This window comes from Ranitomeya variabilis, chromosome 4 (assembly GCF_051348905.1).
Source record: "Ranitomeya variabilis isolate aRanVar5 chromosome 4, aRanVar5.hap1, whole genome shotgun sequence".
Classification (NCBI taxonomy): domain Eukaryota; kingdom Metazoa; phylum Chordata; class Amphibia; order Anura; family Dendrobatidae; genus Ranitomeya; species Ranitomeya variabilis.
In genome coordinates this window covers 214,288,821-214,316,298 of record NC_135235.1, presented here as the reverse complement: position 1 = coordinate 214,316,298, position 27,478 = coordinate 214,288,821, and the positions used below count along the sequence as shown (strand labels likewise).

Sequence of the window (27,478 nt, the reverse complement as noted above, 5' to 3'; positions counted from 1 at the left end):
ACTTATCGACTGACTACCTGACATTTTTATACCCCCGATTTACAGCCTGAACTTTACACCGAATGCACAACTGTTGAACGTGTTGGGTACATTTTATTTACTCTGTAACCATGTATCATTAATTGTTGATTTGCTTTTCCATCCAACCTGAAAGCACGTATACACAAGGTACAAGTTATATTTAAGTCCTCCATGAGAGGGTAAATTTTAATTTTTGCAATTTTTTTCCTCCCTTTCTTCCAAGAGCCCTAACTTTTTGTTTAATTTATCCATTGACGTAGCCATGAGGGTTTGGATTTTGGGCGACAAGTTGAAGTTTTGACTATCACCACTCATTTTATAATTATATAGCGAACAATAGGGATAAGATTCCAAGTGGCGTAAAATTGTGAAAAACTGCATTTGTTTTTTTCTGTTTTGGTGTTTGTTTTTTACAAAAAAACGTGATTTTACAAGTATGAGTACGGTGATTTTAAAAGTTTATTTTAATATTTTAGAAGTTTGAAAAAATGAAAAAATATGGATTTTGTTGCCATATTCTGAGACCAGGATGTTTTTGTTTTTTTCATTTTTAAACCACGGCTTGTTTTTTTGCATGTTGAGCTGATATTTTAAACAATTTTGATTGAATTTATTGGGAGGGGGGAATTGTAGAGATCGAAAAATTGAAATTGGTTTTAGCATTTACTGTATGGGATAAATATTTTTTATATTTTAATAGTTCTGGCAATTACACACACAACAATACCAAATACCGGTATGTAATTTTTCAATTATTTATTAATGTATTTTTGTTACATTTTACTAGTGGTAAAATATGATGTTAAGTTTTATTTTATATTTTTAAATTTTTTTTTCTTAATTGTATTAAATATTCGACTTAACAGATTTGAACCTATAATTGCTTGATTACCTATGGCAGGGGTCCCCAACCTGTGGTTCAGGAAAAAAATGTGGCTCTCCAGTCCATGTTGTGTGGCTTGTGGCTCTCTGCAAGCTAGGTGTATTAGGTCTAGCTAACAGCACGTCTCTACTTGTGTAATTAGCTGTAAATAGAAAGCAGATCTGGATATCATATGCAGAAGTTGGATATCTCTAATCGAGGTACTCTGGATGTGGCTTGCGACCATTTGTCACAGACTGGGTAAATCAGATTAAATATACTTAGGTTGCATGACCAAGAGAAATGAGTTTTAATCCCCATTGCGCTGCGATTGAAAGTGTCCTGTGGGAGGTAACATTATGTGAAGTGTCCACTCTCTATCCTCTTCCTTTTGTTCTAGCGGTTTCCTGGTTGGTCAGTAGAGCTGTCAATCAGTGCAGAGGGGAGGAGTTAAGAAGTTTGCAGTGAAGAGATCTGGGACATGTCCCATGAAAGGTCCACCTACTGGACCCTTGTAATCTCAGAGCAAAGGAGATTGAAAATCTATTCTTCTTTAAACAAAAACCTAAAGAGATGAACTGGAAGATAAGTTGGTGTCTGTTGTGAATTCCGCTCTTGGGCTCCCTCCGGTGGTTGTAAGTGGCATTTTTGTGAGTTCTGCTCTTGGGCTCCCTCCGGTGGATTTAAGTGGAACTGCTGCTCCTTGGATTTAGCAGTCAGCAGCTGCTTCCACTGATCGTTTATTCTGGCTCGGCTATTTATCCTGGCTCTATCCTTCAGCCAGTGCCAGTTGTCAATGGTTCCTGGTTGGATTCACATCTCTGCTTGGATTTCCCTGATATTCGGACCAGTTCAGCAAAGATAAGTCCTTGCTTTGTTCTTTTGCAGTCCACTTGTTGTGGACTTAATCTTTCTGCACTTTCTATGTTTTTTCTAGTCCAGCTTGTCACTATGGATTTATTCAGTTAAGCTGGAAGCTCTGGAAAGCAGATTTACCCTCCACACCTTTAGTCGGGTGTGGAGATTTCTGTAAACTCTGTGGTGGATTTTTCTAGTTTTTAATACTGACCGCACAGTATTCTGTCCTGTTCTATCTATCTAGCTAAACTGGCCTCCTTTGCTACACCCTGTTTTCATTCTGCGTATGTCATTTCCCTCTCCACTCACAGTCAATATTTGTGGGGGGCTGTCCTATCCTTTGGGGATTTTCTCTGAGGCAAGATAGCTTTCCTGTTTCTATCTTTAGGGGCAGTTAGTCCTCCGGCTGTGACGATATGTCTAGGGAGTGACAGGAACATCCCACGGCTACTTCTAGTGTTGTGTTAAGCTCAGGAACTGCAGTCAGTACAGGTACCACCTCCTCCAGAGCACGTCCCATGTTGCTCCTAAACCACCAGTTCATAACAGGTGACCTTGCGCCATGTAAGCGCATGTTCACACTGGCCACTAAACAGACAAAACCCAAGATAAAAACATAATAGGCAAATACCCTGTGGTAAGTAAATAAATAGCAATAGTGCATGAAAATAACATAGGGTGCTTAGTTCATATAATTTTGATTTAAAAAAATGTAAAAGCCATCCCACCACGTCAAGGTGACCCTATTTGGGACAGTCCTAACCTCTAGTGTTAAAACCTTGCCATTTGTCAACTGACATACATGTATAAGGGCTGAAAAGGACTGAATCCGGCTTATGGACACCCAGGCATGTAGTTCCCCATTCCTGGGTGTCCATTAGCCTGATCTCAGTCATTCTCAGCCTTTTTGCACATGTGTCACTTGATAAATGGTAAGGTTTTAATACTAGAGGTTAGGACTATCCCAAGTAGGGTCACCGTGACGTGGTGAGATGGCTTTTCCTTTTTTTTTTTTAAATCAAAATTATTTTAAATAAGCACCCTTTATTATTTTTGTGCACTATTGCTATTTAATTATTTACTGCAGGGTATTTGCTTATCATGTTTTTTATCTTGGGTTTAGATAATTTTTCTGGAAACGTGGTATACTCCGAGATGGAACCTGATAGACTGCAGTATTTGTCTATTAGCCCTTTGGCAACATTGGTATCAATCATGTGACAGATTCAGCATTGCTTCATTTTTATTTTTCTGCTGAAAATGAAAACTTATTTAGCTAAAAATATGTTTATATAGCTCCTATCCATATTCCCCGATAGGACAGAGAAGGGTCCTCTGCTCAGGACTCTCTTCAATTCAACAAACTATGGTGTAGATCCACAATGTCCTCTGGAGGACTCACCTTGCTCCATCTTTTCTTGGATTGTCTTACTGGTGACAATACTCAGTAATAACATCTGCTTACAACCCGCTCCACATTGGGGGATCAAAAAATGCATTTTTGACTTGTTGTGAGGCTAACAATAAAATTATAAAAATGGAAATATTTTTCATTTTTTGTAATATTTCTTTACCATTTAATTTTTTTCCAGAAAAAAAGACACTGTTTTCCATGGGCTACTGCTAGTATTGCAGCTCGGTGCTATTCAAGTGAATGGTGCTGAGTTAGAGTAATGACACTACCTGTGATCAAGAATAGTACTTTATTTGGAAAGAAAAAAAAAACACTTTTTTTTCCCTAATTTCTGCCTTTTCTTAGTTTTTACAACCTTTTTAATACTGTAAAACAATGGGACTGATTTACTCATAAAGCGCTGAGCAGCAACAGGTTAAGTAATAACTTATAGCTCATGGTTTTGTACATTACAGAGATAAATCATTGGGAATAGGAAAGGAAACATAAGAATCTACCTATATAAACTGAATGTTCATTGTGTCAACCTTGTCCCCTACAAATGCTCAGCAAATCAGGAAAGACCTAAAATGAGGAACATACTGAATACACTATCACCTTCCCATATATTGCTGAGTACAAAAAGGCTGCATCTAGTACTGCAGATTGCGCCCCATTCACATGACAAGACTTGTGCAATTTCTGACCCTTTATTCTTTGATAACCTTAATATTGACAATTGTACTTGATAATAAATAGTTTTATTACATGGATGCCTTATGGCACAATTACCTCTTGCTGATTCATAAAATATCATTTTTATTTCACTAGTGTCCTGTTTCCCTTGATGAAGCCAATGTGTTGGCGAAACATGTTGGAAGTATACACCACCTACTTTTAAAGGGAAACTGTCATGTAAAACCATGCTATTAACCTGCAGATAAAGCATTATTATGCAGGTTAATAGCATTCAGAACCTGCCTGGCGCCAGCATTTAGACACCCGCCACCATGAGGAAATTAAGTTTATCTCCCCTTGGCAATGTTCAGCTTCCAGTCAAAGGGGTGGTGCCGGCATGGTTTCAGTCACCGCTTTGTGTATAGAGAGCAGCAATTGTAACCGCACCCCTGGCACTGACTGACAGCGACTCAGCATTAGACCGGGATGTCAGTCAGTGCGAGGGAAGTGCGGTTACAACCACCGCTCTCTATACACAGGGCAGTTTCTCAAACCGCGGCAGGCCACCCCTATGACTGAACACCAAAGGCTTCCAAGGGGTGAATAAAGTTAATTTCCTCCTGGGAGCTGTGGTATAAGTGCCAGCACCACATTGTTCAGAACCTGCAGATTAACTCCATATATACAGGTTGATAATATTATTTTACATCACCTTTTAAAAGTATGTGATGTCTACTTCCAACATGTTTCACCAACACCTTGGCTTCATCAGGGGATACATGACAGTAATGAAAAAAAAATTATATGTTATGAACGAGGAAGAGGTAATTGTACCATAAGGCATCCAATTAAAAAAGGGTCTTAGATTGGCCTTACACATTACATAGCTGTTAAGTTCAGCCAATGAAACCGTCGACAAATTACCATATGCCAGGGAACATAAGGATCGGGGGTGTTGAAATTCAATCACCCAATCCTTTTGCTTGCCAGCGATATGCAATAGAGAACACAGAAAGTCTCGGCCAAGCAGGAAATAATCAGTGTTGTATTAATCCGGTGGTTTTCAGTCTTACAACAATTTTCATTTGATCTCATAAACATTGCTAATTTGAAGTTAAGGGGTTTTGAACCCAAATAATGTATGAAAACGATGTCTTAAGGCACAAATACCACTAGCCAACTCATAAAATAAACAGTAACTTTAATTCCATTGTATTAAAGGGAACATATCAGGATGATTACAATAATACAACTAGTGGCATGGTTTTATAGGTTTTAGTACAACAATAAAAACCTTACCTATCTTGTGAAAATCCAATGTGCCAGCGCTGAGAAATCAAGCTTTGAAAGTCACATGCAAATTAGCATGGAATTGAAAAGGGGCGTGTCTATACACTTGGAGTACATGGACACGCCCCCCTCAGTGCACTTTGTAGCTTGATTTCTTGGCATTGGCACATCAGATTACTACAATACAGGTATCATTTTTATTGTTATTCCATGACTTACCATGATGGCACTAATTTGATTGACGAAACTTTCATATAATTAAATAAAAGTTATATTTTATGACTTAGTTAGTGGCATTTATGTCATAAAGCATTGGTGTTATACAATTATGAAGTTCATAACCACGTCATCTCTAAGAAGGGAAGTTTATGAGCACAAATACCACAAGAACTGTTGCAATAATGGGACTGGAAATCAGAGGATTAGCTGATCAAGACAATGCAGATTATTTCCTGTTTTTCTTTTTGGGCAACACCATTAATTTACAAAAAAGAGAAATATGCATTTTACAAGTGAAAGTTTATTAATCAGCCATATTTAACATTGTCAAAATAGGTATTATTAAAGAGAACCTGTCATTAGATTTATGCTACCTGAACTACGGGCAGCATGAATGATGTTGTGGCTGTGAAATTGCAGCTGTGTATGTTTTTGAGTCTGCCCGCCCCAATTCCTCTGACTGACAGGTCTCTCCCTATGTGCATACAAGGAGCAGGGCGGAGAAAAATGGCAGCTCATTATACTCTCTGGAGGGTCGAAGTGTGAGTAGGAATAAGGAGCTGAGAGAAAACAAGGAAAGAAATGTAGAATAATCATGCTGAGCTTTCTAACAAGTCTTTTATCTCATATTAGAGCTTGAGTCACATCCAGACAACTTAGTACTGCTTTGTAGTTTTCTCAGTGCTGCTGCTTGTGTCTGAGCGCTAAAGAGGGATGAAAATCAGGAATCCATCCTTAGGTTTGCACTCCAGATGGGAGATATTATGGCAGTCATTCGTCTTACACCAGCTTCAAGTCTATTGAAAATTAAAGGATGGTACCTGCAGAAGGGAACACTGGGGAAAATGCTAGATGCAAGTCATATAATGGCCAGATATAGCATTATTACTCATGTACATGCACATGAACCCTCTATCTGAAAAGTTATGTGGAAGTACAATTATCCTATTCGCAACAGACATTATCTCCGCAGATAAAGCTAATGTTTTCTCAAAGTGCAGATGAGCAGATGGAATGTAGCATGGACAGGTGCCATTGATGAAGCAGTGGAGGTTCTAGAGGCTGAAGCTATGGAGTCCTTGCAGAGGACCACAGGGAAGCTGGAAATTTAGGGAAGAAGAAGAATAGCAAAACAGCAGAGCTGGCTAGTATAGGAGGCTCACCTACAGTATGTTGATGTAGTAGAATGTGTCATGTCAGGGGGTTGTTATAGCAGAGTCCAGTGATGTAGCACTGGTGGGTTTATCAAAGAAAAGAAGAGTAGAGACCAGTGATGTGGGATTGGAGCAGATGCCAAACAACCTGAAAACTCAGGCAGTGTTCTGCTACCTGAGCTGGCCTGTAAAACTGTACAGGAGCAGAGAGAGCTGGCTGCGACAAGGGGAAGGACGAAGACAAAAGAATCTGATTCTTAAGCCTGTAGAGGTGAGCTACAGCTTGGCTTTTACATTTATTCCATAACAAAGGGAGAAGTAAACACCCCGTGATTTAAGATTATAAGGTTGGAAATTATGGATATTAAAAGCATTGATTTATTGAATGTGTGAAGGACATCAGATTTACAATACAACATTGGAATCCAAATCCATTTTTTTTTGTAACTGTCTAGCTAAAGCCTGGACTGAATCGGTCTAAAGAAGAAAAAAAATATTTATAATGATCAGTTCCCTTTTTAAAAAAAAAAAGAAAAAAAATGTATATGTCGAAAAGGGGAACAAACATTTCTAAACCATAAAGAACAGGAAAGGGAATTTGTGCTTCAGAAGTCAGAGGATTGTCAGGTGTGAGTAATATGTGTAGCAGTTTTTTGTTGATCAGAGGTTTCGGCATTTTTATAAGAATATTATTATTCGCTGATGGAAGCCAAGATTTTCAGGGAAATTGAGGAGTCGGAGACAGAGGTTTAGCTTACCGACTCCACAGCCCTGGTTCCCGGTTTATAATGGATTCAATCAGGATCCACTACAAATAAGTGATATAGACTTTTACATTTTCCACTAGTTGTTTTCCAAAACCTCTTCAGAAAATAAAAATGCTCCAAAAACTCTTCATATGAACAATAAAGTCAAATTAGAAATAGAAATGAATAAGAAAAGTTTTACAATCTTGGATTTACGAACAGATCTGCTCTATAAAAAAAAAAAATCCTAAAAATAAAAATCAGTTTTAACATAGACTAAAGCTTTATTTTAAAAAAGATGGGAGTACTGACTATTTAGACAACTGCAAAAAAAAAAGAAAGACAAAACTGAGAGCACAAACCAGACAAACCACTATGAAAATATTAAAAATTATTAAATAATAATAACCAGTTTATTTCTCAACACTGATACAAAACATATATAACAGTTAAAAATCACATTAATTTTTATAATAAAAAAATTAATAAAACAAAATATTTATATAAAGATTCTGGAGAGTTATCAATCTGGGAAATAACTGATAAATTTTAAAGAAGACTTGTCAATATTATATTGTCACTCTTGAAGGGGCTTAAGGAATTTTAATTGCCCTTTCTTTAAGCTAACATATTGCCCCAATGTGATAAAAAATAATAAGACTTAATATATACTCATCTATCAGTCTCCCATCACTCCTCCATCCCTCTGGTGAGGTCTCATCTTCTCTTTCCAGAATGGCCGACAATTGACAGCTGCAGCCAGAAGAGGAGACTGACGGGGAAATCTGCCAGAAGAACAGAGGAGAAGTAGGAGATGGATAAGTGAGTATTTGCTATTTCTTTACCACGCTGAGGCCATACATAAATATAAAAAAAGGACCAGAAAACCCTTTAAATTCTAACTCTTAAAAGGTTTTCAGGTCTTTCATATAAATTAATTATTTTATAATATTGATGGGGTTCTAGCATATTGTCTTTGCGCCCATGAGCTGATCCAACAGGGAGCAGTAGTCCAACATGCCCAATTCATTGTTTACCAGGCACAATTCTATATTTTTGATGCCTGACCTCCTCCACCACCCAAGATCTGATTATTTCTAAAACCTACTTTAACATTTGCACTTTCAGGTAAACCCAGAGCTCCCCAAATCCTTCCTCTGCCCAATTAGGAAAGGACTTATACCGCCTAGAAAACTCTTCTCTAATCCAAAGCTGATATTTTTATAGGGCTAGAAGCTGAAATCACTGCCATAAGTGGAGCCATATCTAGACATATCTAGTGCTTGGAGATTGTGCAAAGAAGTCATCATAGAATAAAGTCCTCCTGTAAAAGTTTTGACAAATATCTGGGATCAAGTTAAACATTTTTCATTGGGGCTCACGATGTTTCAAACAGCATTTCCGATGGATAATTTCATGCTTGTAGTCTGATATTGGAAAATGTTTCCTGTGGTCTGTTGCCATGTTGGAAAAAATTGGCTGCAGGTGCTGAAAGACAAGAAAAAAATGTATTGTGCATTGTGGTTCAATCTTAGTCCGATTTATAGAGTTGTCTGACTGCGTCCTAATGTTTTGAAAAGAATTTCTGATGGATAATTTCATGCTTGTAGTCTGATATTGGAAAATGTTTCCTGTGGTCTGTTGCCAGGTTGGAAAAAATTGGCTGGAGGTGCTGAAAGACAAGAAACAAATGTATTGTGCAGGGTGGTTCAATCTTAGTCTAATTTATAGAGTTGTCTGACTGCGCCCTTAAGAACGCAATGCAATCTAAACAGGCTGCAAATAACCCAACAAACAAGCAAAATGCTTGTTAGTCGGGTGAAACGATCTTTTGGTTTGCACAAAGATCATAGTTCTCGGCAGCGCATCATGTTGTGTAAACAGGACTCGCACTGGCGAAAACAATGGCAATCCATGGCAATGGCAATCAAAATTGTTACAGATCATTCAATGAGCATATAAAGTCCAGTACGTTTGTGAAAATAGGTTTTTAAATGACAACGAATTGGTAAAGATTTACCAATCGGGGTCATTTAAAGCCAAAAACGCAGCGTATTTTCACCGTATGATTGTTCCTAGACGCACTCATTTCACAATAAAAGTGCAAAAAAAAGCTGTGAAACAAAAAAGAGCAGTAGGGTCTTATACAGTAATAGGAGGCAAGAAAAAACAGGGAGTTGCTCATCAGAGACAGTTACACGCAACGTAAATGAAGCTTGAATAATCAACTACTGCAGATCCACGGGTGACAAAACCATTAGTGATGAGCAAATATACTTGTTACTCGAGATTTCTCGAGCACGCTTGTGTGACATCAGTACTTTTTAGTGCTAGGAGATTTAGTTTTCTTGCCACAGCTGAATGATTTACATCTGTTAGCCAGCATAAGTACATGTGAGGATTCCCTAGCAACTAGGCAACCCCCACATGTACATATGCTGGCTAACAGATGTAAATCATTCAGCTGCAGCAAGAAAAACTAAATCTCCGAGCACTTAAAAATACTCGGAGGACACCCAAGCATGCTCGAGAAATCTCGAGTAACGAGTATATTCGCTCATCACTAAAAACCATAGATAGACAGATATACAAAGAATGTGTGGTTCCTCTTCTGATGATCCAAAAGCGAAATCCAGAAGACGCCATAAACTTGATGTGGATTGATTATCAACGTGTTTCGTAGTCATACAACTTCTTCATCAGAATGCAACCACAATCCAAGATCAATCAATGGATTGTGGTTGTATCCCGATAAAGAAGTTGGATGACTTTGAAAAATGTTGATAATTAAACCGCATCAAGTTTATCGAGTCTCCTTGATTTTTCTTTTGGATCATTATCAGGAGCGCAGAGGAGCCACTTATTCCTTGTATTTTTGTCCATTTTACAAAAATAAAGCAGTTTAGACAGGCTGCCAATCACCCGGTCAACGAGCAAAACGCTTGATCGTCGGGTGAAATGATCTTTTGGTTTGCAAAAAAGATCATCATCCTCGGCAGCACATCTGTGTAAGCAGATCATACAGTGCGCTTCAGAAGCACAGCCTGTGTAAACAGGCTATTAAATGACCGCCACCCAGCAAAAAAGGAGCTGATCAGCAGTGTAGACAGATTCTTGGCAAGTGACGTTCTGCTTTACCATTATTGAGTTGGTTGTATACTGCTCCATCTGGATGTGTGAGTGACTGCAAAGAAAAAATTGTGCATAATGAGAATGTAATTAGGGATAATTATAGCACATAAGCTTATGTGCTTTTAAATATTATGTTCTATATAATATTTAATATCACTTTATAATTGGGGGAATCAAACGTCATAAAGTAGAGGCACGTGTAGTTCTCCCTTCCCTCCGAATATCAGTGGTTGGGAGCACACTAGTGCAAAAAAATGCAGCCAGCCTCATTTACTTAAAGGAGTTGTCCGGTGGAAAAAAGTTATTCTCTAGCCGTAGAACAGGTGATAATTTACTGACTGGTGGGTGTCTGGCCGCTGGGACCCACACTGATAAGCAGAATAGGGAACTTCCATTCCCGAAGGGGCTCTTTTATCTCTGTTACAAAATGGAGTTGCAGATTGCATGCCTGACCACCACTACATTTATGTGCTACCAGAAAAAACTGAGGGCAGCGCTCGGCAGTCCAATAGAGTGAGTCATGTAAGTTTTTTCTTTTTTTGTCTTGTGGTATTTGTTGATGGTCTTACTCCAAATTGTTCCAAATGACTTGGTTCGTAAATTTTGCACAAAATCAAAAATACGCTTTATTTTTGTCTGTTACATTTTTTTGCACCTTAAAAAGAACAAAATGGCACAAAATTTGCTCAAAAATATTTCAGGCATTTGTCAAATCAATCTTGGGGAGGGAGAGGTACTGAAGTACATTCGATTAAAAATGTTGAATTGGATGCAAATATCTGAAAAACAAAAACACTGTGCACAATGACGAACATAGAAAAAACAGAATAGATGAACACATTTTAAAAAAAGGTGTAGACTAAGTGAAGAATTTGGCGCAAGTCATAATCAGACTAATAAACATAAGCCAAAAAAAGAAGAGGTTGATCTATATATATAATCGTCTAAGGTCCACTTCCGTCTGTTTGTCTGTTTGTCTATTTCTCTGTCACGGAAATCCCGCGTCGCTGATTGGTTAAGGCCGGCTGGGAGTGACGAATCAGCGACAGGCACAGTCCGGCAGTGAATTGGCCCCTCCCTACTCCCCTCCAGTCAGTGCCCCTTCAGCGCCCACATAGCGTTTTAGCAGTCTGTTAATGCTGCCATTAACCCTGTAAGTGTGACCAACTTTTTACTATTAATGCTGCCTATGCAGCATCAATAGTAAAAACATATAATGTTAAAAATAATAATAATAAAAAAATTCATTATATTCTCACCTTCCGGCATCTGCGGCAGCCTTTCCCGCTCCTCGCGATGCTCCGGTCCCAAGAATACATTGCAACAATGACCCCAGATGACGTAGCGGTCTCATGAGACTGGTACATCATCATGGGTTATTGCCGCAAGGCATTACTGGGAATGGAGCATCGCGAGGAGCATCGCTAAACTGCTGGGCTGGATCCGGGGGCTGCCGGAAGGTGAGTATATAACTATTTTTTATTTTAATTCTTTTTTTAACAGGAATATGGTGCCCACATTGCTATATACTATGTGGGCTGTATTACTGTGTTATATACTGCGTAGGCTGTGCTATATACTGCATGGGCTGTGTTATATACTACATGGCTGTGCTATATATATATGTGGCTGTGCTATATACTACGTGGCTGTGTTATATACTGCGAAGGCTGTGTTATATACTGCTTGGGCTGTGCTATATACCATGTGACTGCTATATATTACGTGGCTGTGCAATATACTACGTGGCTGTGTTATATACTGCGTGGGCTGTGTTATATACTACATCGCTGTGCTATATACTATGTGGGCTGTGCTATATACTACGTGGGCTGTGTTATATACTGTGTGGGCTGTGCTATATACTACGTGGCTGTGCTATATACTATGTGGCTGTGCAATATACTACATGGCTGTGCTATATACTACGTGGTTGTGCTATATACTACATGGCTGTGTTATATGCTGCATAGGCTGTGTTACTGTCAGGACTCTGAACATTTTTTACCTTTGTGCATTACTGCCCTTTTCCAAGATGGCGTCTTTGGTCTCATGTGCACTGTGTCTTCCTGCTATAAAACTCCACCCCAGCAATTCAGTCTGTGCTAGAGTATTCTGCCTTGCATCCAGCTCCTGACCTCTGATTACTCCCTGGCTATACACCTGCTCCTGTGAACCTGTGTGGTGAGCCTGCTACTCTGCTCTGAGTTCCTGCTGCATACTCAAGGTTCCAGTAATCCTCCTTCATCTGCTGCTCGTGTTTACTTACATCTGCATTTGCTGGACATGTAAGCTGTGGCTGCTTTGCAATAACCTGAGACTATTAACCAGGCCTCCCTGGTTGAGCTAAGATATGATTTGAACTGCCTAATAAGCATATCTATCTGTGCCTGGACTAAGACAAGGATTTATTCGTGTCAAGTATCCTCAAGAATAACTGTGCTTCATAGACTTTCTGCTTGATTGCATTTTCCTCTGAAGTTTCCTATAGACTGCTAAGCTGCATGTATTATTTGCACCAAGTGTTGTGGACTTGAGTTTCTCTCTGCACCTGTTTGAATCACCGTGTGATAATATGGACTTTACCACTTATAAAACTGTGTCCTGTAGTTGTCTTGTTCCACGCAAAGAGTCTCCTGAGTTATCCTTTATATTTATTACAGTTACATACTGAGTGGGCTGTGTTATATACTACGTGGCTGTGCTATATACTACATGGGCTGTGCTATATACTACATGGGTTGTGTTATATACTGAGTGGGCTGTGCTCTATACTATGTGGCTGTGCTATATACTATGTGGCTGTGCAATATACTACGTGGTTGTGCAATATACTACGTGGCTGTGCTATATGCTATGTGGCTGTGCTATATACTATGTGGCTGTGCTATATACTATGTGGCTGTGCAATATACTACGTGGCTGTGCATTATGCTATGTGGCTGTGAAATATACTACGTGGCTGTGCTTTATACTACGTGGCTGTGCTATATACTATGTGGCTGTGCTATATACTACATGGCTGTGCAATATACTATGTGGCTGTGCTATATACTACTTGGCTGTGTTATATACTGCATAGGCTGTGTTATATATGGCATGGGCTGTGCCATATACTACATGGCTGTGTTATATACTGCGTGGTCTGTGTTACATACTGCATGGGCTGTGTTATATACTATGTCGCTGTGCTATATACTACATGGGTTGTACTATATACTACGTGGGCTGTGTTATATATTGTGTGGGCTGTGCTATATACTACATGGCTGTGCAATATACTATGTGGCTGTGCTATATACTACGTTGACTGTGCTATATACTATGTGGCTGTGCAATATACTACGTGGGCTGTGCTATGTACTACATGGGCTGTGCTATATACTACATGGGCTGTGTTATATACTGCGTGAGCTGTGCTATACACTACGTGGCTGTGCTATATACTATGTGGCTGTGCTATATACTACATGGCTGTGCAATATACTACGTGGCTGTGCTATATACTACGTGGCTGTAATATATACTGCATAGGCTGTGTTATATACGGCATGGGCTGTGCCATATACTACATGGCTGTGTTATATACTGCGTGGTCTGTGTTACATACTGCATGGGCTGTGTTATATACAACGTCGCTGTGCTATATACTACATGGGTTGTACTATATACTACGTGGGCTGTGTTATATATTGTGTGGGCTGTGCTATATACTACATGGCTGTGCAATATACTATGTGGCTGTGCTATATACTACGTTGACTGTGCTATATACTATGTGGCTGTGCAATATACTACGTGGGCTGTGCTATGTACTACATGGGCTGTGCTATATACTACATGGGCTGTGTTATATACTGTGTGGACTGTGCTATATACTACGTGGCTGTGCAATATACTACGTGGCTGTGCTATATACTACGTGGCTGTGTTATATACTATGTGGCTGTGCTATATGCTACATGGCTGTGCTATATACTATGTGGGCTGTGTTATATGCTACATGGGCTGTGAAACTCTTTCGCCCGGGGCCCACAAAAACCTGAAGCTCGCCCTGACTTCACTGATTGGTCGCGCCCGGCCGGCAGACGCAGTCCGGCCGTGAATTGGTGTGGGATTTGAACCACGCTTTGCTAATTGGTTGTGGCCGGCCAGCCGAATCCTGTGTATTTATTACATTATTATGAAATCTTCATAAATAAACTACATACATATTCTAGAATACCCAATGTGTTAGAATCGGGCCACCATCTAGTAAGTAATATTTATTTTACCTCATAATGTCGATTTGAATTTATCGATTCGGTTCTTTCCATCTGTTCAAGAGAGAATGAAATTAAATAAGTTGCACCAAAATTAATTTTGAGATTTAGGTGTAAAATATAAGATGGGTAAAAAGGCTACATGGCAAAATCTGGTTGTGGTGATGACAATAACCAAACAGTTCAGCATAACTCCAGCCTATGGGCTTTAATTATTATGCTATTATGCAACTATGAATTATAAATTTTTTATTACGCCTACATTGATGCTCGGAACACCTATATTCTTGAAGGGTATAAAATAAACGAACACTCTGACAAACCTTGGAGATTATTCAAAATTACAAGCTGAGCTTATTCTCTCTGGCCAATAAATTGAATCCTACAAACTTCTAATATAGAGTTCTGGTAGGTTGGTAAATGGCGGTGTATCTATTTCTTTTTCTGTGTAGACTAATGAGATTACTCTATTGTATAACTTGGAATCCAGTGAAAATTTTTGATCAAGCAGTATTGTTTTTTATTCTTTTTTACATGTGACATGGCACTTGCAAAAACTTGGTATTCACTGGTGAGTTGAGTAAAAAAAGAAAGTTGTTTAGAATGAGAGCTACAATTAAAAAGGTATAGATAAAGATAAAATATTAAAAGGTACTAACATGGAAATCTTGTGAGTATGAGAGAGATCTTGGTATATGTACCTTTCTATATCTTATCTTTATCTAACCTTTTACAAATTGTAACTCTTTTTCTAAATATTTTATTTTTTTATTAAAATCATTTGCGAAAACCAGATCTTTGCGAGCACAATTTTCCTTATTAAGTGGTGGAGAATGCGGGCAAGTAACAAATAATATAACACAGTCAGTGGCAAATTGAAGATTTTAATAGCTGCATTTTTTTTTTTTAACATATGGGAACATATAATGATTTTATACCACTGTATGCCTGCACAGTGACATATACTGGAGGCTTTTGGTTTTAGGCATACATCAATAAATCTACCTGACATATACCTCCGACATACTACGACTGCATCTCAATGACAAACCTCAGCTTTACAACAATGATTTCCAGAACAAAAGAGAACTATAGAGAGACAAAGACAAACCAGTAGATTTTGTACATATTGACAGACAATGGCAGGGTTTGTGTATTTTAGACTTTTTTGACATTTCTTTCTTACAGGAATTTTAGATTGCGTTCACACAGCATTTTTTCGGTGTCTGAAAATTTGTTTTTCAAGTGGAAAATGCTTCTTTTTAGGAGTTTTTGAAGTTTTTTTTGTCCCTGAAGAGGTTTTGAAGAGTTTTTTCCTGGATTTTGACTTGACAGTGACTAGTTCAAAGATGACTCTATCAGTATCCACCTCAAGAAAGTGGCATGCACTTTTTTTTCCACCACAAAACCTTTTTCAAAATCTCTTCAGGAAAAAATAACACATTCCTGGAACTTCTCATATAAACCTCATAGTGGATTTCTCATACAGTAGAAATTAATACAAGGAGCTTTCAATGCCTTTTTGAGGAGGATTTGAGAACTGTAGTGTATGTAAATCTTAAATCTGCATCATGTCAACTTATTCTGCAAACTTATCATATTCACATCAAAATCTATCACAAATCTGGTTGTAACTTTTGTCACTAATTTTGATGATAAATCTGTAGCAAAAAATTTGTAGCTGTGAATGTGCCCTAATAGTTCGATGGTTGTTTGTCCCATTTATTTTAGTTTAAAGAGTTTTTTTTCTAATTTCATTCCATGTTTTGCTATACAGTGCATCTAAAAAAAACCAATTGGAATCATTGTCATAAGTGTCCTAAAATTTCCATGGAAAATCCCACTAACATGGCATCTGACCCTTCGTCCAAGTTCAAGTATGGAACTAAGCCTAAATTTACTATTGAAGGTGGTCATGAAAATCATACCTCAAAGGATACACTCTCGTTTACATAGATGTGTGGAGATGGTAAGTTTTCACTCTCATACTCAGGATTTTTTGGAATTTTGCCTACAAGACAGAACAAGACATATATTTTTAAACATCTATGTGATTTACAAGAACACCGTCTGCCGCTATATTTCAAGTTATACATGACCTCCTACACACAAAGTCTTTTTGCAAAGTTTTTGAGGATTATTTACTTTTTGAGGAGGATTTGGAGAGTTTCCTCTCAGCTTGTGCTCCAAAAACTCCTAGAAAATCTCTGTGTACAAATACCTTAATACTATATGCATATGGAGTTCTTCAAGTGGAGACTGCTTTAGTAAACACTCCTTTTTGGAGGAGTTTTTCATTTCCTTAAACTTTTTTTTAAGCCTTTTGATCAAACAGTGCCTACATTGGAATTGATTCCATGAGGAGCAACTTCAAAGGAGTGAAATGCATTTTCTTTGTTCTTAGGCTAGTTTCACATTTGCGTTTAAAACGCAAACGCAGGTGGTGAAAAAAACGCATGTAAACGCGTGAAAACGCTGCGTTTTTTAGACGCATGCGTTTTCTCATGCGGTAAAAAAAACGCGGCGTTTTGCCGCGTTTACATGCGTTTTTTCCTGCGTTTGCGTTTTTGAAACGCATGCTGAGAAGTGTGTGACAGCTGCCAATCATCAAAATTAGGGTTGAGCGAAACAGATCGGCCAATTTCAAAAGTCGCCGACTTTCAAAGTCGGGTTTCGTTTTATATATATATATATATATATATATATATATATATATATATATATATATATATACTTTGTGCAAAAAGAAAAAAAAAGAGCATGAACCGCACATCCCAAAATCAACTCTACTCTTTTTTTTCTTTTTGCACAAAGCATGTACTTGTCTCTTTTTTTGGACCAGCACTCCTCCCATTTGGCACAGGTGATTTTAATTAGCAGGAGACTGCAAAGTAAGGGGTCTCGCCCATTTTGGCTCTCACTGAAGAGCTGGAGGAAGGTGAGTTTAAATGCTCCTTTTCATTTTGGTGCTGGTGCTGTGTGGCGGCCATTGTTGCTGTGGCTTTGTGCTGGTGGAGCGGCGCGGTCTGGAGTCATGGGGGCTCAGTCTCACAGCATGGGTGCTGTGGGGCAACAGGCCGTCCGCCCTGCTGGTGCATGGCCGCTGCGGCGGTGGTCGCCGCACGGCTCCGCTCCGTTAGGGCGTTAGGACCCACCACGAGGTTTGCCGTGAAGGGGCAGTGGGCTTCATACAGTCTGATCAGAATGTTAAACTGAAAACCTCATGTTCAGTATTTAAATTTTTGCCTAGCGGCTTTAGATCAACGTATGATTTTGGGATGTGCGGTTCATACTCTTTTTTTTCTTTTTGCACAAAATATATATATATACATATATATATATATATCATTGAGACACATATATATATATATATACAGTCATATGAAAAAGTTTGGGCACCCCTATTAATCTTAAGCTTAATGTTTTATAAAAATGGTTTATTTTGCAACAGCTATTTCAGTTTCATATATCTAATAACTGTTGGACACAGTAATGTTTCTGCCTTGAAATGAGGTTTATTGTACTAACAGAAAATGTGCAATCTGCATTCAAACAAAATTTGACAGGTGCATAAGTATGGGCACCCTTATCATTTTCTTGTTTTATATACTCCTACCTACTTTTTACTGACTTACTAAAGCACTTTTTTTGGTTTTGTAACCTCATTGAGTTTTGAACTTCATAGCTAGGTGTATGCAATCATGAGAAAAGCTACTTAAAGTGGCCACTTGCAAGTTGTTCTCCTGTTTGAATCTCCTCTGAAGAGTGGCATCATGGGCTCCTCAAAACAACTGTCAAATGATCTGAAAACAAAGATTATTCAACATAGTTGTTCAGGGGAAGGATACAAAAAGCTGTCTCAGAGATTTAACCTGTCAATTTCCACTGTGAAGAACATAGTAAGGAAATGGAAGAACACAGGTACAGTTCTTGTTAAGGCCAGAAGTGGCAGGCCAAGAAAAACATCAGAAAGGCAGAGAAGAAGAATGGTGAGATCAGTCAAGGACAATCCTCAGACCACCTCCAGAGAGCTGCAGCATCAACTTGCTGCAGATGGTGTCACTGTGCATCGGTCAACTATACAACGCACTGTGTTTTTTTGCCGCCATGCATAACACCTTTTTGTATTACCAAACAACTCAATCTTGGTTTCATGAGTCCACAGGACCTTCTTCCAAAAAGAAATTGGCTTCTCCAAATGTGCTTTTGCATACCTCAGCCGACTCTGTTTTTGGCATGCTTGCAGAAATGGCTTCTTTCGCATCACTCTCCCATACAGCTTCTCCTTGTGCAAAGTGCGTTGTATAGTTGACCGATGCACAGTGACACCATCTGCAGCAAGTTGATGCTGCAGATCTCTGGAGGTGGTCTGAGGATTGTCCTTGACTGATCTCGCCATTCTTCTTCTCTGCCTTTCTGATGTTTTTCTTGGCCTGCCACTTCTGGCCTTAACAAGAACTGTACCTGTGTTCTTCCATTTCCTTACTATGTTCCTCACAGTGGAAATTGACAGGTTAAATCTCTGAGACAGCTTTTTGTATCCTTTTCCTGAACAACTATGTTGAATAATCTTTGTTTTCAGATCATTTGACAGTTGTTTTGAGGAGCCCATGATGCCACTCTTCGGAGGAGATTCAAACAGGAGAACAACTTGCAAGTGGCCACTTTAAGTAGCTTATCTCATGATTGCATACACCTAGCTATGAAGTTCAAAGCTCAATGAGGTTACAAAACCAAAAAAAGTGCTTTAGTAAGTCAGTAAAAAGTAGGTAGGAGTATTTAAAACAAGAAAATGATAAGGGTGCCCATACTTATGCACCTGTCAAATTTTGTTTGAATGCAGATTGCACATTTTTTGTTAGTACAATAAACCTCATTTCAAGGCAGAAACATTACTGTGTCCAACAGTTATTAGATATATGAAACTGAAATAGCTGTTGCAAAAAAAAACATTTTTATAAAACATTAAGCTTAAGATTAATAGGGGTGCCCAAACTTTTTCATATGACTGTATATATATATTTACTTCAGCGCGATATAGCAGAAAAGCCGAGCGTGGGAAAAAGTTCCCAGGCTCGAGGTCATATGAGGACATCCAGCAGAGGGCGCATCACTGCGACTGAAGGTAACTACAAGTCATTGACCTACATTACCTTCATTCCCTGGGGTTTACAGGCAGGAGCACAGCTGCATTATAGCAGAGCTCCTGCCTGTAAAATATTTTAACCCCTTCAGATGGATTTACATCGTGGGACATTACAGATCTACGGAAGGTATGTATATTGTTGGTTTATTATTTTTAATTTGTTACAGAACGAGGGTCTTCAGGTGGATTGAGAGAGCAATAAAATATTACAACAACCTGTGTGTTTATTTCATTAAAATACTTTGCAATATTGTGTGTGTGTGTTTTTTAACCATTTCATACAATTGGATTAATAATGGTTAGGTGTCATAATTGACGCCTCTCCATTATTAATCTGGTTTAATGTCACCTTACAATAGCAAGGTGACATTAACCCTTCATTACCCCATATCCCACCGCTACACGGGAATGGGAAGAGAGTGGCCAAGTGCCAGAATAGGCGCATCTTCCAGATGTGCCTTTTCTGGGGTGGCTGGGGGCAGATGTTTTTAGCCAGGGGGATGGCAATAACCGTGGACCCTCTCCAGGCTATTAAAATCTGCCCTCAGTCACTGGCTTTACCACTCTGGCGGAGAAAATTGCGCGGGAGCCCACGCCAATTTTTTCCGCGATTTAACCCTTAAATTTAATAGCTACAGCGCCGAAATTTTGCACATACTCACTACTAACATTAGTAGTGTGGAATATGCAAAAAAAAGGGGGATATGACATGGTTTACTGTATGTAAACCATGTCTCATATCATGTCGGGTTTAGGCAGGAGAAATGAAAAGCCGGCAATTGAATTACCGGCTTTAGGGTTAGGGGTAGGGTTAGGGGTAGGGTTAGGGTTAGGGTTTGGATGCCTTTATCAACTTGATGGTGGGGGGTGGCTTATCTGTGTATTCTTGTTTTTTTCTATTGAAACGCATGCGTTTAAAATGCAACCAAACGCATGTGCTTAAAAACGCATGCATTTACATAGACAGCAATACGTTTTTTTGCTGCAAAAAAACGCATGCGTTTTTTGGTGGCAAAAAAACGCCTCTAGAAATTACTACATGTTGCATTTCTGCAACAAAACGCAAGCATAGAAAAGACGCATGCGTCGTCAAACGCGGCAAAACGCATACAAAAAAACGCATGCGTTTTTAATGCTAAATATAGCGCTAGTTAAATATTGCGCTAAAACGCAGCGGCAAAAAATGCAAATGTGAAACCAGCCTTATCGGCATTTTTTTCAAAACCGTAAGTGAAAAAAAAACACTCAAGATATTCAAGCACTTTAGATAGTAGTTGGCCAAATCAGCCGACAGCTATTCATCCTATACTAATACACAATTAGCTTTGGCTGACTGTGTAAAGTATGTGATTCCAACAGAGACAGGAAAAGGCTGCTGCCCTGCACTTCTGGCAGCAGCTTATCTCCTGTGAAAGCACAATCTCGAATATGGTAAATTCTAACATGTCCAATCATTTTTCTTCTAAACATCTGCCGTCATCAGTGAGTTGGGACTAAAACTCAAATATGTTACGAACTTCTCCAAAAAATCAGATGTTCTAGAATCCTCAACTGTTGTGTATTCCAGTGAAATGGTGGCTAGATGCTAAAGGGCTTGGAAGTAAAAAAAATTATACTCACCTCTTCTTGGCAATCCCATATTTCTTATGCTGTGACCAGACTTTAATTCACTCCTCTGTCTTCTTTTTCCTTTTCTTCCAAAGCATGCATGTACCGTAATTATATGAAGCTCAACAAACTCATTTTGACTGTTGAATGCCCAGAGATAGGATAAAAGAGAAGACAGAGGAGTAGATTGGAGGATCACCGGCAACGGGAGAGCTGCAGGGAGGACCGAGGGGAGGTAAGCATAAGACTATTTTCTTAACTCCTTTCTCGCAAGTTTGATTCACAGTGAATGAATCCAATGTGAATCGAATTTCCTGGCCAAATTTGAGTGAATTTCTGTCATTCAAATTTTGAGAGAATTACCCTTATTGGGACCCCTTCAGAAGATTGGTAACTTTCAACAAAATAGGCAGGTTCAGCTGACATTCATCTAATCTGTTTAGACAATTTAAAACAATGCGTGGGGATTGATTTCTTTATGATATTGATGGGATCCAAAAGATGGGTTCCCACTTATAACATCGGTTTGATCGACACCTCCTCTCGCTATTCTGACTATTCATGAACAGAGTATACAATACCTTTTGCTTTTTTTAGGACAAAGATGATGATAACCACTGTGATAATCACACCATTGATGATTCCCAATGCAATGCCAATCACTGCACCAGGCACAAATGTGTTCATTTTCTCTGCTGGGGTAGCTGGTCCGTCATTATTCAGCTCTGCAAGTAGGCTTCCTGCAGCTGTTATGAAAAATACAACCAGAATCACAATATGTAATGGGCCTCAAGTGTGATTGGGACATAAAGATGAGAAATAGCCCAGACAGGAAGGAGAATGATGACCAAGACAGGTAGCAGACAGTTGGCATACACAGGAAATCGAGGGCTAGCCTGGTCTGAAAACGGAGAGCTGGCCCAGACAGGAAGCAGAGTGCTGGCATGGCCAGGAACATAGTGCCTGCCCAGAAAGGTAGCAGAGGGATAGCACAGCCAGAAAGCAGAGAGCTAGCCCGGTCAGAAAGCTGAGAGCTAGCCCAAACAAGTAGCAGAGGGATAGTGTAGGCAGGAAGCAAAGAGCTAGCTCCGTAAGAAAGCAGAGGGATAGCCAAGTCTGGAAACAGAGAGATGGCCCAGACAGGAAACAGAGTGCTGGCCCAGAAAGGTAGCAGAGGGATGGCACAGGCAGGAAGCAGAGAGCTAGCCCAGACAGGTAACAGAGAGATGGCCCAGACAGGTAGCTGAGATTTGGTAAAGAAAGGAAGTGGAGGGCTAGCCCGGTCTGAAAGCGGAGAGCTGGCCCAGACAGGAAGCAGAGTGCTGGCATGGACAGGAAGCCAAGTGGTTGCCCAGACAGGTAGCAGAGGGATAGTGCAGGCAGGAAGCAGAGAGCTAGTCCAGTCAGAAAGCAGAGAGCTAGCCCAGACAGGTAGCAGAGATTTGGTAAAGAAAGGAAGTGGAGGGCTAGCCTGGTCTGAAAGCGGAGAGCTGGCCCAGACAGGAAGCAGAGTGCTTGCATGGACAGGAAGCAGAGTGCTATTTCAGACAGGTAGCAGAGGGATAGCGCAGGCAGGAAGCAGAGAGCTAGCCCAGTCAGAAAGCAGAGTGCTAGCTTAGACAAGAAACAGTAAGATGGCCCAGACATGAAGCAGAGTGCTGGCCCAGACAGGTAGCAGAGGGATGGCACAGGCAGGAAGCAGAGCATTAGCCCAGTCAGAAAGCAGAGAGCTAGCCCAGACAGGAAGCAGAGAGCTGTCTTGGACAAAAAGCAGTGTGCTGGGCTGAACAAGAAGCATGCTGCTGGCCCAGACAGTTAGTGGAGTGCTGGCCTAGACAGGAAGCAGAGTGTTGGCCCAGACAGGAAACAGAGTGTTGGCCCAGACAGGCAACAGAGTGTTGGCAAGGACAAAAAGCAGAGAGCTGGCACAGACAGGAAGCGAAGAAATAGCCTGGTCAGAAAGTGGAGAGCTGGCCCAGACAGGAAGCAGAGAGATTAAACAGACAGTAAGCAGAGTGCTGGCCCAGACAGGTAGTAGAGAGCTGGACCAGACATGAAATGGAGGACTAGACTGTTCTGAAAGCAGAAAGCTGGCCCAGACAGCAAGTGGAGAGCTGATGCAGACAAGAAACAGAGAGATACAACTGGACAGGAAGCAGAGACATGTTCTGGACAGGAAATGGACAGCTTGCACAAACAGGAAGTTGTATCATATCATAGTCCTTGTCTGCTATGCTCAAGGAGTTGGATTATCCTTATTTTATAAGAAAAAGTCTTGGAATGTAGGCAAATGGGAGTTAAATATTGCAATAGCCACATCAACAGTAATGGTTATTGTACTATTACTCACAGCGCAGGTAAACCTCATACATCACTATGGCTGAAAAATTTCTCTTTTTTATGGAGGCTCTATAATGTCCCTGATCAGAATGTGTGACGTCGGTCAGTTTGAGACTTCCATTTGAAAACAATTCCCATTGGCTTTGGACTTTCCCATTATCTTTGGAAGCATCAGCACAAGCTTGATTGATGAACAGCTCCTTTCTGAAGCTCCATACTACTGACTGGCTCTTTTCCAGGGAGACAGGTGGATTAAAATATACAGATTCCCCACAACTGACTTCTTTTCGATGTACAAACCCTGTTTGATTTAGCAAAAAAAAAAAATTGAAAAATAGATTAAAGCTTCTAACAAAGTCAATAGGATGAAAATTAAATTGCAAATAACTAGTAGAGTGTTATGAAAGATCCTTGTTCACGATCATGGGAGGTCTCACTTTTTGAGGTCCCCACAATCAGGAGAGAGTGGATCCATTGTTTGGAAAGGAAGTGTTATGTCTATTTTTTGAGGCAGACAAAAGAATTACAGTATTCTAGAGGAAGACCATGAGAAGCCAGCAATAGGCAGTGCAACACCGAGGCTGTAGAAGCCCCACGGTGCAAAAGTTTTAATGAAACGAAAGGGTAAAAATTATTTTTAACCCAAAATACATGCCATTTAGAAGAAAAAAATTGCCCTGAAAGGTGGACAAACCCTTTAAGTGTAGACCACAGCACAGACTTGAGCTGGTCCGTGCTGTGCTTAAAAAGCGAAATACCCAAATACAGTATCCCACTTTCCAAAAGTGACAACTTTTTGTTTACATTTCTGTTGATTCAGGCAAATTAGGGCCTGATTTTTTTTGTTGGAAATAGATACAAAGAAGATATAAAGAAGCTATGAAACTTTTTTTGACGGAATGTAAAAAAAAACAGGTTTGGAGTTGTTTTTTTTTTGTGGTTGTTGAGGTCAAAGGCTCAAAAAGGCTTTTTTGGAGGAGAAAACCAGAGGAAGGAAGGATCAACTAGCAGGGTCAAAGCTGAAAAGTAGCATAAGGACACATTCACATGTTAAATATTTGGTCAGTATTTTACATCAGTATTTTTAAGCCAAAAAATAAGGGGTAAGAAATGCAGAAGTGGTGATGTGTTTCTACTATGCTTTTTTCTGACTGTCCCACTTCTGATTTTCAAATACTGATGTAAAATAGTGACCACATTCCGACAGTCCTAAAGGACAAAATCAGGATCCATAAGAATAGTCAGAAAACATAAGCCAAGGTCAAAACAAGGAGTAATGAAACAACAAGGAGCTAAACAGACAGGACTGAACCAGAGAAGCACAAGAATATATCTGGCAGCTTCCAGCAGTAAGCTGGAAGTTACAGTTGGGTGTGGTGGTTTCCTATTAGCAGTAAGCTGGAAGCTAAAGTAGGGTGTGGTGGTTTCCTATTAGCACTAAGCTGGGAGTTAAAGTAGGGTGTGGTTGTTTCCTATTAGCAGTAAGCTGGAAGCTAAAGTAGGGTGTGGTTGTTCCCTATTAGCAGTAAGCTGGAAGCTAAAGTAGGGTGTGGTGGTTTCCTATTAGCAGTAAGCCGGAAGCTAAAGTAGGGTGTGTAAGGAGTTGAGTTTCCTCTGCCGCACAGGGGGTATCTCGATCCGTCTCTCCTGCGGTCTCCCATTCTCCATCGGCCGCAGTGGAGCCTGCTCAGCGGAGATGTCGGTCCCAGCGTCTCACTGAGTCTGATTCAGTGCAAAGGGTTTTTGCTGCCTCTTCAGGCTCTGCTATTGTACCCTGCACTGATCTACGGCGAACAGGCTTTTCTGGGACTAAGTCCTGCTTTGCACACACTGAGCATGCCCAGGGTAAGATCTCTCAGTGGAGATCAAGGGTCACATGTTCAGGTACTGCAGCCAAATCTATTGGTCTTTCTAGGAAGGTCCTGTAGGTACACAGGCTCAGTAGCAGTCTCTCATTGGTCCTCTTTTTTAAGGTCCGGTACGTGCTGCAGCTATTTAAGGCTCGCATGGCCGCACGGCCATGCGCTAGTATCTTCTAAAGTTACATGCTTTGCGCCACTGTGGTCATATGCATGAATGTGTTCAGGGACCCGGCTGAAATAAGCCCCTAGAATGCTGGCACCTCCGGCGAGGAGATTGTGTATGAGAGTATTCAGAGACCCGGCTGAAATAAGCCCCTAGAATGCTGGCACCTCCGGCGAGGAGTGTTGTGTGCATGCATGACCACTGACTGCTCTCTTCTGGGTAGCCTGTGTCTCTGTGAGAGTTAACTGGGCACAGCGCTTTGCTTTCTCGGCCGCTCTGTGAAGCTAACAGAGCTGGTTACTTAGCGGCAGGATATTTCCTGCACGGTGGATCCCGGGTTGCGAACGCACCAATCACATCAATAAATATATTCGGTGTGTTCCGCAAACCCTAACAGGGTGTGGAGCTCTCCATTTTGCTCCAGGAGGGAGCTGATAACTCCAGCTGTATAGAACACACACCCATACTTGCAGACTCGATGGCATTACAGGTCCCAGTCACCCAAATCTAAGTGGTTAGACAGAGCCCGTGCCGTTCTGTGCCTCTGGTTCCCTCTCTTCTGTCCCCAGCGCGGCCTGCAGAGTGAATATGGGACACCGGGTGACAGAAACAAATGTCGCAGAGGCAGGTTTTGGAGATGTGAAAATTTGGTTTTATACATTGAGTTATAAATTAATTCATGTATTTTATTTATTTATTTTTTGGAGGCGAGATGAGCAAGTAGCAGCAATTCAGACATTCTTTCTTTTTATGATTTTTCATCTTACAGGATAATTAAAGCATTCAATTTATACTGTGGGTTATTATTGTTGAAGTGAAACCAATTAAGTGTATATTTTTATGCTATTTTGATTTCTTTGACAAACCGTAATAAAGCATTAAATAGAAAAAGTTTTATGGGTGTTATTTTTTTGGGGGGGCCTCTCGAGGCAACCACCTGACCATGTTATCACATGACTGAAATATTACAATGCGATACTTCTCTAATGCAGAGTATCTTGTACAATTAATTACTCCCTTCTGCACAGAAAAGGGTGAAAATGAGGGTAAAATTCCACAATAGAAATTTGTTGAAGTTTGCTGTCAGCTGTATGCTATGTTGACACAAGCTACTGGTTTGCATGTATGACAGTTCTCGTTAATGACGTCTTGCCTACATTGTATGTATACGGGGGTTAAAGAAAAGAGCCTTATCTCTATCTGTCATCTAAAAATGGAGCATCTCAATTATACCTTATTGAGGCAGTCCCTATTAACTCCCATTAATATTTGTAGAAGTCTATGGTAAGTGCTGCCTCCATGAATCGGTCAAATACGGTAATATAAAATATAAGGTGTGAATATTTCATTAGGATCAGATATTTACAGGAAAAAAAAGGAATATAATTTGCAATTATAGCATTTTAAGGTAACCGTTGGGATCCAGTAAATCTTACCTGAAACCATCAACATCAATGTGCTGCACAGGAGGAAACATTGACCTTGACTGACCATCACCATCTTCTATAATGACTGACGCTGAAGGTGGCACGTCTCGATTCTTTAATGCCTCCCACCTGATTCCTTGGTAGTGTTCCTTCTAAGTTTTTCACAATATGCACAAGCCGCAAATTCCTCTTCTATTAGGAAGTGATGTATCCACATAGAAGCCACAAAGTTTTATGTAAACTGAAGTTGCGCATGATAAAGATTCAGCCTCAACAGCAGTTTTAGCATCATTACAAAATCTCGGCAGGAGACTTAT

At 40.0% G+C, this 27,478-nt stretch overlaps 1 protein-coding gene across 3 annotated transcripts; it reads right to left on the bottom strand.

The window, feature by feature from the left end:
• Positions 1-5,343: 5,343 nt before the first annotated feature.
• LOC143770341 (uncharacterized) lies at positions 5,344-27,301 on the bottom strand. 3 transcript variants are annotated; one of them, XM_077259868.1, is made up of 7 exons: positions 27,171-27,300; positions 23,720-24,010; positions 21,951-22,115; positions 16,544-16,626; positions 14,628-14,669; positions 10,360-10,405; positions 5,344-8,893 (listed from the first exon to the last, which is right to left on the bottom strand). In XM_077259868.1, exons 1-7 carry the CDS (start codon positions 27,232-27,234, stop codon positions 8,820-8,822), a joined length of 765 nt encoding a protein of 254 aa, XP_077115983.1. In that variant the 5' UTR covers positions 27,235-27,300; the 3' UTR covers positions 5,344-8,819. The 3 variants fall into 3 exon arrangements, with proteins under 3 accessions (XP_077115983.1, XP_077115984.1, XP_077115985.1); XM_077259869.1 differs by having other exon boundaries at positions 5,344-8,709; XM_077259870.1 differs by lacking the exon at positions 23,720-24,010 and having other exon boundaries at positions 27,171-27,301.
• Between the last annotated feature and the right edge of the window lie 177 nt (positions 27,302-27,478).

Bases quoted from the DNA above. Each gene is read 5' to 3' on its own strand.
- LOC143770341 (XM_077259868.1), bottom strand. From the start codon at position 27,234: ATGGTGATGGTCAGTCAAGGTCAATGTTTCCTCCTGTGCAGCACATTG. The intron at 24,011-27,170 runs GTAAGATTTACT...TAAATCAAACAG, and splicing joins ATTGATGTTGATGGTTTCAG to GGTTTGTACATCGAAAAGAA. The intron at 8,894-10,359 runs GTAAAGCAGAAC...CTTGTCTTTCAG, and splicing joins ATACAACCAACTCAATAATG to CACCTCCAGCCAATTTTTTC.